This window comes from Oncorhynchus keta, chromosome 23 (assembly GCF_023373465.1).
Source record: "Oncorhynchus keta strain PuntledgeMale-10-30-2019 chromosome 23, Oket_V2, whole genome shotgun sequence".
Lineage (NCBI taxonomy): Eukaryota > Metazoa > Chordata > Actinopteri > Salmoniformes > Salmonidae > Oncorhynchus > Oncorhynchus keta.
Genome location: NC_068443.1, coordinates 5500491 through 5515071, shown reverse-complemented (window position 1 = coordinate 5515071; position 14581 = coordinate 5500491). Strand labels below are relative to the sequence as shown.

Below are 14581 nucleotides of genomic sequence, written 5' to 3'. Positions count from 1 at the left end.
TTGGTCGTGTGGTTTGGCCTCGGGCCAGTAAGTGTGAGCAGAGCCTGCTGAGCATCTGGTACATGCCATTGGCTTGGGCGAGTGTAAGAGTGGGGGTTGGGCCTGTTTGCCCACTCACTACCTGGGCGTATGTGTGACTTCCATGTTGAGGCCCTCTATGCGGGGGTGGGGTGCATGGGGTGGGCAGGAGGGGCATAGGTCTGATCTGAGGAGGCCTAAATGGGGTGTGGGCATGGTTGACGTGGGGGGGTGTTGATTTGTTGGGATGTGGCTGGGGGTGCTGTGGTCTGGATGTAAGTCCTCTTGGCGTGGGTCCTCTATGTGCAGGTCCGGGGGGTCCCGCAGGTCTGGGAGAGTGTCTCGCTGGTCTGGGTGGGGTGTCTATTGATCTGTTGCTCCTGTGTGAAGTGTTGGGGATACGTTTGAGAGCGATGTCCTTTAGAGTCCGGGAAAAGGTGGGCACTGCTGCCTTGTAGAGGTGGACCTGGTCATAGAGGCTGTTCAAGTCCAGGGTGGAGTGGTGGGCCAGGAAAACATTTGGTTTTGAGGCACAGTCACGGGAAATACTTGCGTTTACCCGCTGTATTGTGGCAGGGTGGAAGTCTTTTCGTGGTAGCAGGGTGGAGATAACCACTTGTGCGTTGGGGAAAGTAGAAGAAGCTTTTTCAATCGCTCCCTTCAGTGCTGTGGCCACCCTTTCCTGCTGTGCTCTCAGGTCGTTTGTGCCTGTGTGTATTATTATGTGGCAGGGTGACCCTAGTTGGTCCTCAGACAGAAGGTCTGAGGTCAAACACCAGCTGGGTGTTTGGACACCAGAGTTTAGACACACTGTGTTTGGGAAAAAGGGTTTTTTCTTGTATATATATATTTCCATTCTATATATTTCCCATTTGAGTTCATAAAGAGAACATTTACATTACATTTACATTTAAGTCATTTAGCAGACGCTCTTATCCAGAGCGACTTACAAATTGGTGCATTCACCTTATGACATCCAATCTGTGTCTTGTGTTTGACCTCAGTGGGTGTGTGTGGGGGGGGGGGGGGGGGTTGTCAGAAGGGCTATCAGGGTGGCTGACAGGGGGAGGGGTGCTCAGAGGGGGTGAGAGCCACTGGGCTTGGGGTTTGTTAGAGATGATATCCCAAATAAGACTCCACTGGAGAGGGCAGAGGAGCATCTAAATTCACTCTATGCAGCCCGGAGAAGCAAACCTGGAGTGTGTACACGCAAAATGAATGAAATAAAAGTCCTTCTTGTTGATGGAGGAAACATTGAAACTGTGGATGAGAGTCTTGAAACATTTGATGCTGTTCTCAATGACTTTAAGAATGCTCATGAATCTGAGCTAGAGCTGGTCACAGAGGAGGAACAGGAAATGAGAGCATTAACTATTATCAACCAAGAATGAGAACTTGTGAACATTTCCTGAAAAAGGTGGAAATATGGGAAAAAAAAGATGAAATTGAGCCAGAAACGTTCATTGAACCACACGACAGCATTTCCAATGTGTCAAACACATCAAGTAAAACAAAGTATTCTAAGACTGCTTCCTCAGTGTCCTCTGCACGCCTAAAAGCTGAGGCAGAAAGAGCAGCTCTACTAGCTCGCCAAGCATCATTACAGGACAAGCATGCACTGGAACTGGAGAAAGCTCAACTGGAACAACAGAAGGCTCAACTGGAACAACAGAAAGCTCAACTGGAACAACAGAAAGCTCAACTGGAACAACAGAAAGCTCAACTGAATTTTAGGAGGGAAAAAATGGCACTGGAAACGGACATAGCAGTATATAATGCCAAACTGAAGGTCCTGGAGAGTGTTGAGTCAACTTCTCAATCCCAATGCTGTGGCAGCCCACTTACTAAGCCAAGAAGATGGAATGAACTCTTATTTTGAGAACCAGAAACCCGAGGTCTGTGAGGAACCTGAACCATCACCTGTTGAGTTTGCTGCATTTGGTGCAGTTCCAAAGACCCCACTACAAAGAGTTTTACAACAACCAACCACAAAGCCATCAAAACCTATTCAGAAAACAGTCATAAACCACACCCTTCAGCAGCCAACATCAAGGTCTAGCAATCAACACAGAATCAACACTGCGGGTATCAGCCATAATGCCAGCCATGATAACCTCTCTACTGTCATGCAAAGGCAGAATGAAATTGCTAACCTCCTTGTACTACAGCACAGACTCTAAACTTTAGGCCATTCATGCGTGCATTTGAGCATGGTATAGAAGATAAGACAAGCTGTCACCAGGATAGGCTCTATTACCTGGAACAGTACACCTCTGGTCAGCCCAAGGATCTGGTCCGTAGTTGTCTGCATATGGAAGCCAGAAGAGGCTATGCAGAGGCTAAGAGGTTGTTAAAGGAACACTTTGGCAATGAAATCAAAGTCACCACTGCTTACATGGAAAAAGCTTGGAACTGGACAAACATCAAACCGGATGATGGAAAGGGACTGGGTGGCTATGCACTCTATCTTAGAGGATGCTGTAACGCTATGCAAGACCTACAGAACATGGAAGAGCTTAATCTTCCCTCCAACATAAAGTTGATCATGTCAAAACTTCCCTACAAACTAAGGGAATAATGGAGGTCTACGGCATGTGATATTTTAGAGAGAAGCCACCTGAGGGCCCAGTTCAGTTCAATGACCTTGTGATGTTCATGGAAAAACAGGGCAAAATACTGCAGGATCCGTTGTACGGAGATATTCAAGATCCCCTGTCCAACAAAAGGTTTTTTAAAACCAAAACAGAAGCTGACTTTAAACAGCAGTTCAAGTCCAAAAGTAGGGGAAGCAGCTTTGCCACTGCAGTAGCTGTAGTGGCAGATTGTGACCCTGAAAAACCTCTAAAAGAACAAACATTCAAAGTCAAGAAACCAGGCACCTACCCTTCTGATGCTCCCAGTATCTCATGTGTATTTTGCGCAGGTGAGCATTTCTTGGTCAACTGCCAACAGGTGAAGACACAGCCACACGAAGCCAAGGTTGAGTTTCTGAGATTAAAAGGCCTTTTGTTTTGGCTGAGAGGACACTTAAGCAAATAATGTAAAAGAAGGATGATCTGTCAGATCTGTCAAAGAAAGCACCCCACTATCCTGCACATTGAAGGAAGAGAGAGATTTAGATCTCTGAAGGCAGATACGAGGGGTGTAGCAGTAAAGTGGGATGAGACTGTCAGCAGTGCTCTTGTTTCACTGGAAGCTGGTGAAGATACCGGGGCCGGTGCAGATTGTGCACTTGCAATTGTGCCAGTTCAATTAAAGATGGCAAATGGAAGCAAGTCTGCGTTAACCTATGCATTTCTCGATTCTGGTAGCTCAGCGACATTTTGTACGGAGAGACTCATGAGGCAAGCTGAAGGCAGTGAGATTGAAATAATGGGGCAAATAATAATGATGAATGAATAATGGAGAGTCCTACCAAGAGGTTTGAGATATCTGGATTAGAGATTGGCAATGTGGAAGGCGACACATTTCTTGCATTTACCAAAGGTCTACACCCAAAATAAGATCCCAGTGACAAGGGAGAATATTCCCACCCAGAAAGATCTCAAAAGGTGGCCATACCGGAAAGAGGTTCAGTTGAAGGAGATTGATGCTGACGTCGAACTCCTGATTGGCGTAAATGCTCCACAGGCAATGGAACCCTGAAAATCATAAATAGTCAAGGCAACGGACCGTATGCAGTAAAAACCCTCTTTGGGTGGGTGATGAACGGCCCTCTTAACAATTGTACCATGGCAGAAGAATCTGGGCATCCTACGGTGATGGCCAATCGTATCTCAATGGCCGACCTGGGGGTTCTTCTTGAAAATCAGTACAACCATGACTTCCTTGAGAGAGAGTATGAAGAGAAAAGTGAGATGTCAGCTGAGGATCGTAGGTTTATGGAGATCGTATCAAGCTCCATAACCCTCAAAGACCGTCACTACTACTTACCGTTGCCCTTTCGCAACAAAGATGTAGTCCTGCCAAACAATCGTGACATGGCAAAGCAGCAGGCTCTAAATATTATCAGGAAGTTCAAGAGGGACAAAGGTTACGCTGCAGAGTACAAAGGCTTCATGGAAGAGATGATAACAAAAGGTTACGCCGAGAAGGTACCACAAGAACAGTTCCTCGGAGAGAAAGGCACGGCATGATACATACCTCACCATAAGCGCAAAGGAACGATATGAGTGGTGTTTGACTGTTCATCATCCTATAAAGGTACATCTCTTAACAGTGAACTCCTTCAAGGCCTTGACCTGGCAAACACGCTTATTGGAGTCTTGCTAAGATTTCGGCAAGAGCACATTGCCATGATGGCAGACATCCATGTAATTTTCATGAAGATTGAAGATGAAGATTACTTAGACTTCCTGCGATTCCTATGGTGGCCGGACGGTGATACTAACAAAAGATTGGAGGAGTACAGAATGACGGTACATCTTTTCGGTGCTATATCCTCTCCAAGTTGTGCAAACTTTGCACTGCGAAAGACTGCAGAAGACAACTGTGAGAGGTACGATGAAGAGGTGATTCAAACAGTCAAGTCCAACTTCTATGTTGATGACTGCCTCAAGTCAGTGGCCACAGAAGAACAAGCCATAGCTCTCACAAAAAACCTCAGGGATGTGTGCTCTCAGGGTGGGTTCAAATTGACCAAGTGGGTCAGGAACAACCGCGCTGTGCTGGCTTCTATCCCTGATGAACACAAAGCCAAGCAGATAAAAGAACTGGACCTGGACAGAGAAAAGCTGCCTGTTGAAAGAGCACTTGGAATCCGATGGAACATTGAAAGTGATGCGTTTACCTTCCGTGTCACTGTCAAGAACGGACCCCTTTCAAGAAGAGGTATTCTCTCAACTGTCAGCTCTATTTATGATCCATTAGGTTTCCTCGCCCCATTCGTATTAAAGGCAAAGCAAATTCTTCAAGTGCTCTGCAAGCTAAAGTGTGGATGGGACGAAGTCATCCCTGAAGAACACTCTATTTCATGGAAGACATGGCTCTCAGAGCTGGACCAGCTCTCCAGATTCCAGATAGACAGGTGTATGATGCCTGAGAACTTTTGTCAAGTCAAGACCACACAGCTGCATCACTTCGGTGATGCAAGTGAACAAGGTTATGAAACGGCAAGCTACCTTAGGTTCACAAACGGTATGGAAAAGGTTCACATTGCATTCATACTGGGGAAATCAAGGGTGACTCCACTCAAGCAGATTACTATCCCCAGACTGGAGCTTGCCGCAGCAACATTGGCAGTGCGAGTGGACAGGATGTTAAGGTTGGAGCCCCAGATTGAGGAGTCAACTTTCTTGACAGACAGCCAGTTTGTGGTAAAATACATCCGCAATTATACCTCCGGATGATCCAGAGGTGAGAAAAGACGTAATCGTAAACAGTACAAGTGTGGAAGAAAAGAGTCCAACCAGCAAACTGATTGAGTACTATTGAACATGGAACAGCTTGAAGAAAGCAGGATGCTGAAACTGAAGAGACTTCTTCTACAGTTAAGCCAGAAAAGGGAAATTCGCTCTCAAACTGATCCAAGATCAGATCAGTGTCTGACAAACTCACTGAAGGAACAAATTGACAAGTTCAAACTGACGTTTGGAAAAGAAAGTCTGTCTGTGGATGACCTAGATGAAGCAGAAAAGGTCATCATTTTGATTTGAGCAACGGCAGCACTTTAAACAAGAAATTGCACTAGTTGTGAAAGGAAAACAATGTGCCAAGAGAAGCGGCTCAATCTGTAAGCTTGATCCAATTATTGACAATAGCATTCTGAGAGTGGGAGGAAGATTAAGCAAAGCTGCTATGCCTACCGGAACTAAAGAATCCTATTATCCTGCCCAAAGACTCCTACATCTCCAGACTGATCTTACTCCACATCCATGAGCAGGTTGGCCCCTCTGGGAGAGGTCACATGCTTTCTAGACTTTGCCAGCGATATTGGATACCCTGTGCCAACTTCTTCGCAAGGAAGATCCTTAAGAGCTGTGCCTTCTGCAGGCGGATGCAAGCAAGAGCTGGAGAACAGAAGATGGCCGACCTTCCAGAAGATCGGGTGTCACCTGATTTGCTGCTTTTCACCCATGTGGGCATAGATTACTTCGGCCCCATAGAGATGAGGGCGAGGCCGCGTTCATGTGAAGCGGTATGGTGTGATCTTTACTTGCCTTGTGTGTCGAGCTGTCCATCTAACAGTTGCTAGTTATCTGGATACTGATTCCTGCATCAATGGCCTGCGCAGGTTCATCTGTCGAAGGGGCCCAGTAACAAGTATCAGAACAGACAATGGCACCAACTTTGTTGGAACACACAGGGAGCTAGGAGAAGCTCTGAAAGAGCTGGATGATGACAAGATTCAAAATGAATTACTGAAGGAAGGAGTGACATGGTCATTCAACCCTCCCTCTGGAGCCCACCATGGGTGGGGTATTGGAGAGGTTGATCCGACTGGTGAAGAAGATCCTCTATTCAGTCCTTAAAGAGCAAGTACTGGATGATGAGGCTTTGCAAGACAGCATTGTGTGAAGTTGAGGCGATTTATGAACCACAGACCAATCACAACTGTAACAAATGATCTAGAACCCCTGACTCCAAACCATCTGCTCCATCTGAAAGCTAAGCCAGTCCTGCCACCAGGACTATTCCAGAGAAGCAACCTATACTCACGAAGGAGATGGAAGCAAGTACAATATATCAGTGACCTCTTCTGGAAGAGATGGGATCAGGGAGTATCTTCCACTTATGCAGGAGCGGAACAAGTGGAACAAAACTAAGAGAAACTTCAGTCCAGTTGTGGTCATCGTCGATGACACGGCCTCAAGGAACTCTTGGCTAATGGGGGCGTGTGGTGGAGGCGTTGCCAGGGGCCAAAGGTCTTGTTAGGATAAAGGCAGGAAGTTGGGCCTTCGGGAGAGGGGGAGTCCTTGCTAGATGCGGGAGCGGTATAGTTTTTTGACCATACAGACAGGTCATAATATGAATTTTCCATATCAAGTAATCTATGCTTTAAGTTGATTGGAGAATAATTTCTTTGTTAGATATAAGAAGAATAAACATTTTTGTAGCACCATATCCCTGGATCTCATTGAATGTTTGGCCGTTTGGAAACCTTGAGTGTGGACTGTATGCGTACCAAACAACCCTGCCTCAGGCTTGGGCAGTGGCTATGGTAATGCCTGTTCTGTTGTGATGTCGATGCTATGGTCTATGGTCAGGGTCTGGTGTGGACTGTTCTGCTGTGATGTCGATGCTATGGTCAGGGTCTGGTGTGGACTGTTCTGCTGTGGTGTCTACACTATGGTCAGGGTCTGGTGGGTCAGGGTCTGGTGTGGACTGTTCTGCTGTGGTGTCGACACTATGGTCAGGGTCTGGTGGGTCAGGGTCTGGTGTGGACTGTTCTGCTGTGGTGTCGACACTATGGTCAGGGTCTGGTGGGTCAGGGTCTGGTGTGGACTGTTCTGCTGTGGTGTCGACACTATGGTCAGGGTCTGGTGGGTCAGGGTCTGGTGTGGACTGTTCTGCTGTGGTGTCGAGACTTTTGTCGGGTGCTGAGGTCGGGTGTGCTGCTGGCTTCTCTGTGGGGGTGGCCAGCCCTCTAGTAGGTGGTTCTCTGTCACACGCCATCCCCCTCACCCTCTCCTCCAGCAGTCTGATCCTCTCCTCTAGTTCTCTGTTCTGCTCCTCTTTCTCCTGTTGTAGATGTCTCACCACAGTCCAGAGTGCAGATATGTCTCTGTCCACCTCCAGCTCTCTGGGTCTGGTTAAGAGAGTGTTGTTGTGCTGGACTGTTGTCTGGGTCTGTGCTGACTGGAGTGTAATCACCTGCTGTTCCAGCTCCACCTGTCTTACTTCCAGCTGGGTGAATTTATCCTTCATTTCAATGAGAGGGTAGTACTCTGTGCTGGGAGGTTGACTTTCCGCTGGGGGTGGCTCGTTTGTGGGGTTATATAATGAAGAGGTCTGGTCTTACCCGCTCGGGGTTGCTCATCTGTGGGGTTATATAATGAAGAGGTCTGGTCTGACCTGCTCGGGGTGGGGGCGTCTTTCTCTAGGGAGAGCTTCTCCTGCTGGGCTAATTCTTTGATTAGGTGAAAGTCCAGCTGAAACTGTTTGGGGTTGCACTGTACCATTACTGTTCCAGACTTATAGAGATTTATATTAGCTGACTCAGAGTCCTCGTTGTCAAGTATCCTGTCTCTCTCACTCAATCTCTGTCTCTCGCTCTCTCTGTCTCTCTCGATCCCTGTTTCTCTCGCTCTCTCTGTCTCTCTCTCTGTCTGCCTGTCTCTCTCTCTCGATCCCTGTTTCTCTCTCTCTGTCTGCCTGTCTCTCTCTCTCGATCTCTGCTTCTCCCTCGATCTCTCTCGCGCGCTCTCGATCTCACTCGATCTCTGTCTCTCTCTCTCTCTCTCTCTCTCTCTCTCTGCCTGTCTCTCTCTGTCTCTCCCTGTCTCTCTCTCTCTCTCTCTCTCTCTCTCTCTGTCTGTCTGTCTTTTTCACTCAATCTCTGTCTCTCTCTCTCTCTCTCTCTCTGTCTGTCTGTCTCTCTCTCTCTCTCTTTCCCTGTTTCTCTCGCTCTCTCTCAATCTGTTTCTCTCTCGATCTCTGTTTCTCCCTCTCTCGCTCTCTGTCTCTCCCTCTCCCCATCCCTAGTGTATGGAATCACCTGTCTGTTTCATTCTCTCTTTCATTCATTCTTCTTCATTCCATTGCATCCCTCCATCACAACTTATCATTCTACTAACTCACCTCTCAGACCAGCGGGATGGTTGGTTGGTTTCATTTTCATTTGAAACCCCCCTGCTAGCCACCTGGAAAATGCTTCACACACACACACACACACACACACACACACACACACACACACACACACACACACACAATAATGAACACCATTAACAATTTTGTTCCCTTTCGTTGATTTTCTCCGGGTTTTCTCCTACAGAATGGTTCCAGTGAGAAGCGTGAGATTCGTCAGTTCCAGTTCATGGCCTGGCCGGACCACGGGGTACCAGAGTACCCCACCCCTATCCTGGCCTTCCTACGACGGGTCAAAGCCTGCAACCCCCCTGACGCTGGGCCCATGGTGGTACACTGCAGGTAAACTATACCGTTTTTGTGACTGCACTTGAGGAAACTTTCAAAGTTATTGAAATGTTTCCGTATTGACTGACCTTCATGTCTTAAAGTGATGATGGACTGTCGTTTCTCTTTGCTTATTTGAGCTGTTCTTGTCATAATATGGACTTTGGTCTTTTACCAAATAGGGCTATGTTCTGTGTACCACCTTTACCTTGTCACAACACAACTGATTAGCTCAAACGCAATAAGAGGGAAAGAAATTCCACAAATGAACTTTTAACAAGGCACACCTGTTCATTGAAATGCATTCCAGGTGACTACCTCATGAAGCTGGTTGAGAGAATGCCTAGTAGGTGCAAAACTGTCGTGAAGGGAAAGGGTGGCTACTTTGAAGAATCTGAAATATAAAATATGATTCCATATGTGTTATTTCATAGTTTTGATTTCTTCACTGTTATTCTACAATGTAGAAAATAGTAAGAATAAAGAAAAACCCTTGAATGAGGAGGAAAACTTTTGACCAGTAGTGTGTGTGTGTGTGTGTGTGTGTGTGTGTGTGTGTGTGTGTGTGTGTGTGTGTGTGTGTGTGTGTGTGTGTGTGTGTGTGTGTGTGTGTGTGTGTGTATATATACCCTGCCCCACAAATGCTTTAAATATATATATATACACACACTGCTCAAAAAAATAAAGGAAGCAACACTGATTGACAATACATTTCACATGCTGTTGTGCAAATGGAATAGACAACAGGTGGAAATTATAGGCAATTAGCAAGACACCCCCAATAATGTTAACCTCTCTCCTCCCTCCTCTCTCCTCCCTCAGTGCGGGCGTGTAATGTTAACCTCTCTCCTCCCTCCTCTCTCCTCCCTCAGTGCGGGCGTGTAATGTTAACCTCTCTCCTGTCTCCTCCCTCAGTGCGGGCGTGTAATGTTAACCTCTCTCCTGTCTCCTCCCTCAGTGCGGGCGTGTAATGTTAACCTTTCTCCTCCCTCGGCGCGGGCGTGTAATGTTAACCTCTCTCCTCCCTCCTCTCTCCTCCCTCAGTGCGGGCGTGTAATGTTAACCTCTCTCCTGTCTCCTCCCTCAGTGCGGGCGTGTAATGTTAACCTCTCTCCTGTCTCCTCCCTCAGTGCGGGCGTGTAATGTTAACCTTTCTCCTCCCTCGGCGCGGGCGTGTAATGTTAACCTCTCTCCTCCCTCCTCTCTTCTCCCTCAGTGCGGGCGTGTAATGTTAACCTCTCTCCTCCCTCCTCCCCCGGTGCGGGCGTGTAATGTTAACCTCTCTCCTCCCTCCTCCCTCGGTGCGGGCGTGTAATGTTAACCTCCCTCCTCCCTCGGTGCGGGCGTGTAATGTTAACCTCTCTCCTCCCTCGGTGCGGGCGTGTAATGTTAACCTCTCTCCTCCCTCCTCCCTCTGTGCGGGCGTGTAATGTTAACCTCTCTCCTCCCTCCTCCCTCGGTGCGGGCGTGTAATGTTAACCTCTCTTCTCCCTCCTCCCTCGGTGCGGGCGTGTAATGTTAACCTCCCTCCTCCCTCAGTGCGGGCGTGTAATGTTAACCTCTCTCCTCCCTCCTCCCTCAGTGCGGGCGTGTAATGTTAACCTCTCTTCTCCCTCCTCCCTCGGTGCGGGCGTGTAATGTTAACCTCTCTCCTCCCTCCTCCCTCAGTGCGGGCGTGTAATGTTAACTTCTCTCCTCCCTCCTCCCTCAGTGCGGGCGTGTAATGTTAACCTCTCTCCTCCCTCAGTGCGGGCGTGTAATGTTAACCTCCCTCCTCCCTCAGTGCGGGCGCGTAATGTTAACCTCTCTCCTCCCTCCTCCCTCGGTGCGGGCGTGTAATGTTAACCTCTCTCCTCCCTCCTCCCTCAGTGCGGGCGCGTAATGTTAACCTCTCTCCTCCCTCCTCCCTCGGTGCGGGCGTGTAATGTTAACCTCCCTCCTCCCTCGGTGCGGGCGTGTAATGTTATCCTCTCTCCTCCCTCCTCCCTCAGTGCGGGCGTGTAATGTTAACCTCTCTCCTGTCTCCTCCCTCAGTGTGGGCGTGTAATGTTAACCTCTCTCCTCCCTCCTCCCTCGGTGCGGGCGTGTAATGTTAACCTCCCTCCTCCCTCAGTGCGGGCGTGTAATGTTAACCTCCCTCCTCCCTCCTCCCTCAGTGCGGGCGTGGGTAGAACAGGCTGCCTGATCGTGATCGAGGCCATGCTGGAGCGTATGAAGCATGAGAAGTCGGTGGATATCTACGGTCATGTGACATGTATGAGAGCTCAGAGGAACTACATGGTGCAGACTGAGGACCAATATGTCTTTATCCACGAGGCCTTGCTAGAGGCAGCCACCTGTGGCCTCACTGAGGTCCCCGCGCGCAATCTGTACGCACACATCCAGAAACTCACCCAGCCGCCCACAGGGGAGACCGTCACCGCCATGGAGCTGGAGTTTAAGGTAATATTAATATATATAATAATAATAATAATATGTAGAATCTTCATCGCCATCATCATCATCATAATGAAAATGACCTCTGGTCCTTTAGACACGTAGATCAGAAACGGATTGGATAGGTGTATGCCATTGTTACCCAATTACATTCCTAGTTGAGGATTCCACCCGGCCTATCAGATGTTGAGGTGGAGCCGCTACTCCTGTGATTGGACAGTGACAGTCGGGATGTTTTCAGATCTGTTACCTCATTGGTCCCTCACCCTCCTTCCTCCTCCTGTGATTGGACAGTGACAGTGGGGATGTTTTCAGATCTGTTACCTCATTGGTCCCTCACCCTCCTTCCTCCTCCTGTGATTGGACAGTGACAGTCGGGATGTTTTCAGATCTGTTACCTCATTGGTCCCTCACCCTCCTTTCCTCCTCCTGTGATTGGACAGTGACAGTCGGGATGTTTTCAGATCTGTTACCTCATTGGTCCCTCACCCTCCTTTCCTCCTCCTGTGATTGGACAGTGACAGTCGGGATGTTTTCAGATCTGTTACCTCATTGGTCCCTCACCCTTCTTCCTCCTCCTGTGATTGGACAGTGACAGTGGGGATGTTTTCAGATCTGTTACCTCATTGGTCCCTCACCCTCCTTCCTCCTCCTGTGATTGGACAGTGACAGTGGGGATGTTTTCAGATCTGTTACCTCATTGGTCCCTCACCCTCCTTCCTCCTCCTGTGATTGGACAGTGTAGTTCAGGGATGGGCAACTTTGAAGGAAGGGGGCGGGGCCCACAACAAAGATGGGAACTCATCATAAGGGGCTGCAGTGGCTCGGTGGGGGGGGCTGCGTACCCACATCCATTCCCAGCCCCCGTCCCCGCAGGAGGCCTTTTGGTAGGCCGTCATTGTAAAGAATTTGTTCTTAACTTACTTGCCTAGTTTAGATAAGGGTTAAATAAAAATCTGTTACCTGATGTGGAATAGAGTTCCATGTAGTCATGGCTCTATGTAGTACTGTGGAATAGAGTTCCATGTAGTCATGGCTCTACGTAGTACTGTGGAATAGAGTTCCATGTAGTCATGGCTCTATGTAGTACTGTGGAATAGAGTTCCATGTAGTCATGGCTCTATGTAGTACTGTGGAATAGAGTTCCATGTAGTCATGGCTCTATGTAGTACTGTGGAATAGAGTTCCATGTAGTCATGTCTCTCTGTAGTACTGTGGAATAGAGTTCCATGTAGTCATGGCTCTATGTAGTACTGTGGAATAGAGTTCCATGTAGTCATGGCTCTATGTAGTACTGTGGAATAGAGTTCCATGTAGTCATGGCTCTATGTAGTACTGTGGAATAGAGTTCCATGTAGTCATGGCTCTATGTAGTACTGTGGAATAGAGTTCCATGTAGTCATGGCTCTATGTAGTACTGTGGAATAGAGTTCCATGTAGTCATGGCTCTATGTTGTACTGTGGAATAGAGTTCCATGTAGTCATGGCTCTATGTAGTACTGTGGAATATAGTTCCATGTAGTCATGGCTCTATGTAGTACTGTGGAATAGAGTTCCATGTAGTCATGGCTCTATGTAGTACTGTGGAATATAGTTCCATGTAGTCATGGCTCTATGTAGTACTGTGGAATAGAGTTCCATGTAGTCATGGCTCTATGTAGTACTGTGGAATAGAGTTCCATGTAGTCATGGCTCTACGTAGTACTGTGGAATAGAGTTCCATGTAGTCATGGCTCTATGTAGTACTGTGGAATAGAGTTCCCTGTAGTCATGGCTCTATGTAGTACTGTGGAATAGAGTTCCATGTAGTCATGGCTCTATGTAGTACTGTGGAATAGAGTTCCATGTAGTCATGGCTCTATGTAGTACTGTGGAATAGAGTTCCATGTAGTCATGGCTCTATGTAGTACTGTGGAATAGAGTTCCATGTAGTCATGGCTCTATGCAGTACTGTGGAATAGAGTTCCATGTAGTCATGGCTCTATGCAGTACTGTGGAATAGAGTTCCATGTAGTCATGGCTCTATGTAGTACTTTGGAATAGAGTACCATGTAGTCATGGCTCTACGTAGTACTGTGGAATAGAGTTCCATGTAGTCATGGCTCTATGTAGTACTGTGGAATAGAGTTCCATGTAGTCATGGCTCTATGTAGTACTGTGGAATAGAGTGCCATGTAGTCATGGCTCTACGTAGTACTGTGGAATAGAATGCCATGTAGTCATGGCTCTACGTAGTACTGTGGAATAGAGTGCCATGTAGTCATGGCTCTATGTAGTACTGTGGAATAGAGTTCCATGTAGTCATGGCTCTACGTAGTACTGTGGAATAGAGTTCCATGTAGTCATGGCTCTATGTAGTACTGTGGAATAGAGTTCCATGTAGTCATGGCTCTATGTAGTACTGTGGAATAGAGTTCCCTGTAGTCATGGCTCTACGTAGTACTGTGGAATAGAGTGCCATGTAGTCATGGCTCTACGTAGTACTGTGGAATAGAGTGCCATGTAGTCATGGCTCTATGTAGTACTGTGGAATAGAGTTCCATGTAGTCATGGCTCTACGTAGTACTGTGGAATAGAGTTCCATGTAGTCATGGCTCTATGTAGTACTGTGGAATAGAGTTCCATGTAGTCATGGCTCTACGTAGTACTGTGGAATAGAGTTCCATGTAGTCATGGCTCTATGTAGTACTGTGGAATAGAGTTCCATGTAGTCATGGCTCTATGTAGTACTGTGGAATAGAGTTCCATGTAGTCATGGCTCTATGTAGTACTGTGGAATAGAGTTCCATGTAGTCATGGCTCTATGTAGTACTGTGTGCCTCCCATAGTCTGTTCTGGACTTGGGGACTGTGAAGAGACCTCTGGTGGCATGTCTTGTGGGGTATGTATGGGTGTCTGAGCTGTGTGAGCTGTGTGCTAGTAGTTTAGACAGACAGCTCAGTGCATTCAACATGTCAATACTTCTCACAAATACAAGTTGGGATGAAGTCAATCTCCCTTCTACTTTGAGCCAGGAGAGATTGACATGCATATTATTAATGTTTGCTCTCTG

The 14581-nt window shown here is 47.5% G+C and overlaps 1 protein-coding gene and 1 long non-coding RNA gene across 3 annotated transcripts in view; one reads left to right on the top strand and one right to left on the bottom strand.

Annotated features, from left to right (window-relative positions):
- Nucleotides 1-14581, top strand: part of LOC118402472 (receptor-type tyrosine-protein phosphatase F) — a 359072-nt gene that overhangs the window by 328840 nt on the left and 15651 nt on the right. The window contains exons 33-34 of the mRNA XM_052476034.1: nt 8954-9108; nt 11250-11535. Coding sequence (XP_052331994.1) covers nt 8954-9108; nt 11250-11535 — 441 coding nt within the window. The remainder of the gene's footprint in view (nt 1-8953; nt 9109-11249; nt 11536-14581) is intronic.
- Nucleotides 10405-11195, bottom strand: LOC127910912 (uncharacterized). Of its 2 annotated transcripts, none has more exons than XR_008076721.1 (3): nt 11148-11195; nt 10897-10939; nt 10405-10451 (listed from the first exon to the last, which is right to left on the bottom strand). It is a non-coding gene; the product is annotated as an uncharacterized LOC127910912 (long non-coding RNA). The 2 variants fall into 2 exon arrangements; XR_008076720.1 differs by lacking the exon at nt 11148-11195 and adding an exon at nt 10983-11119.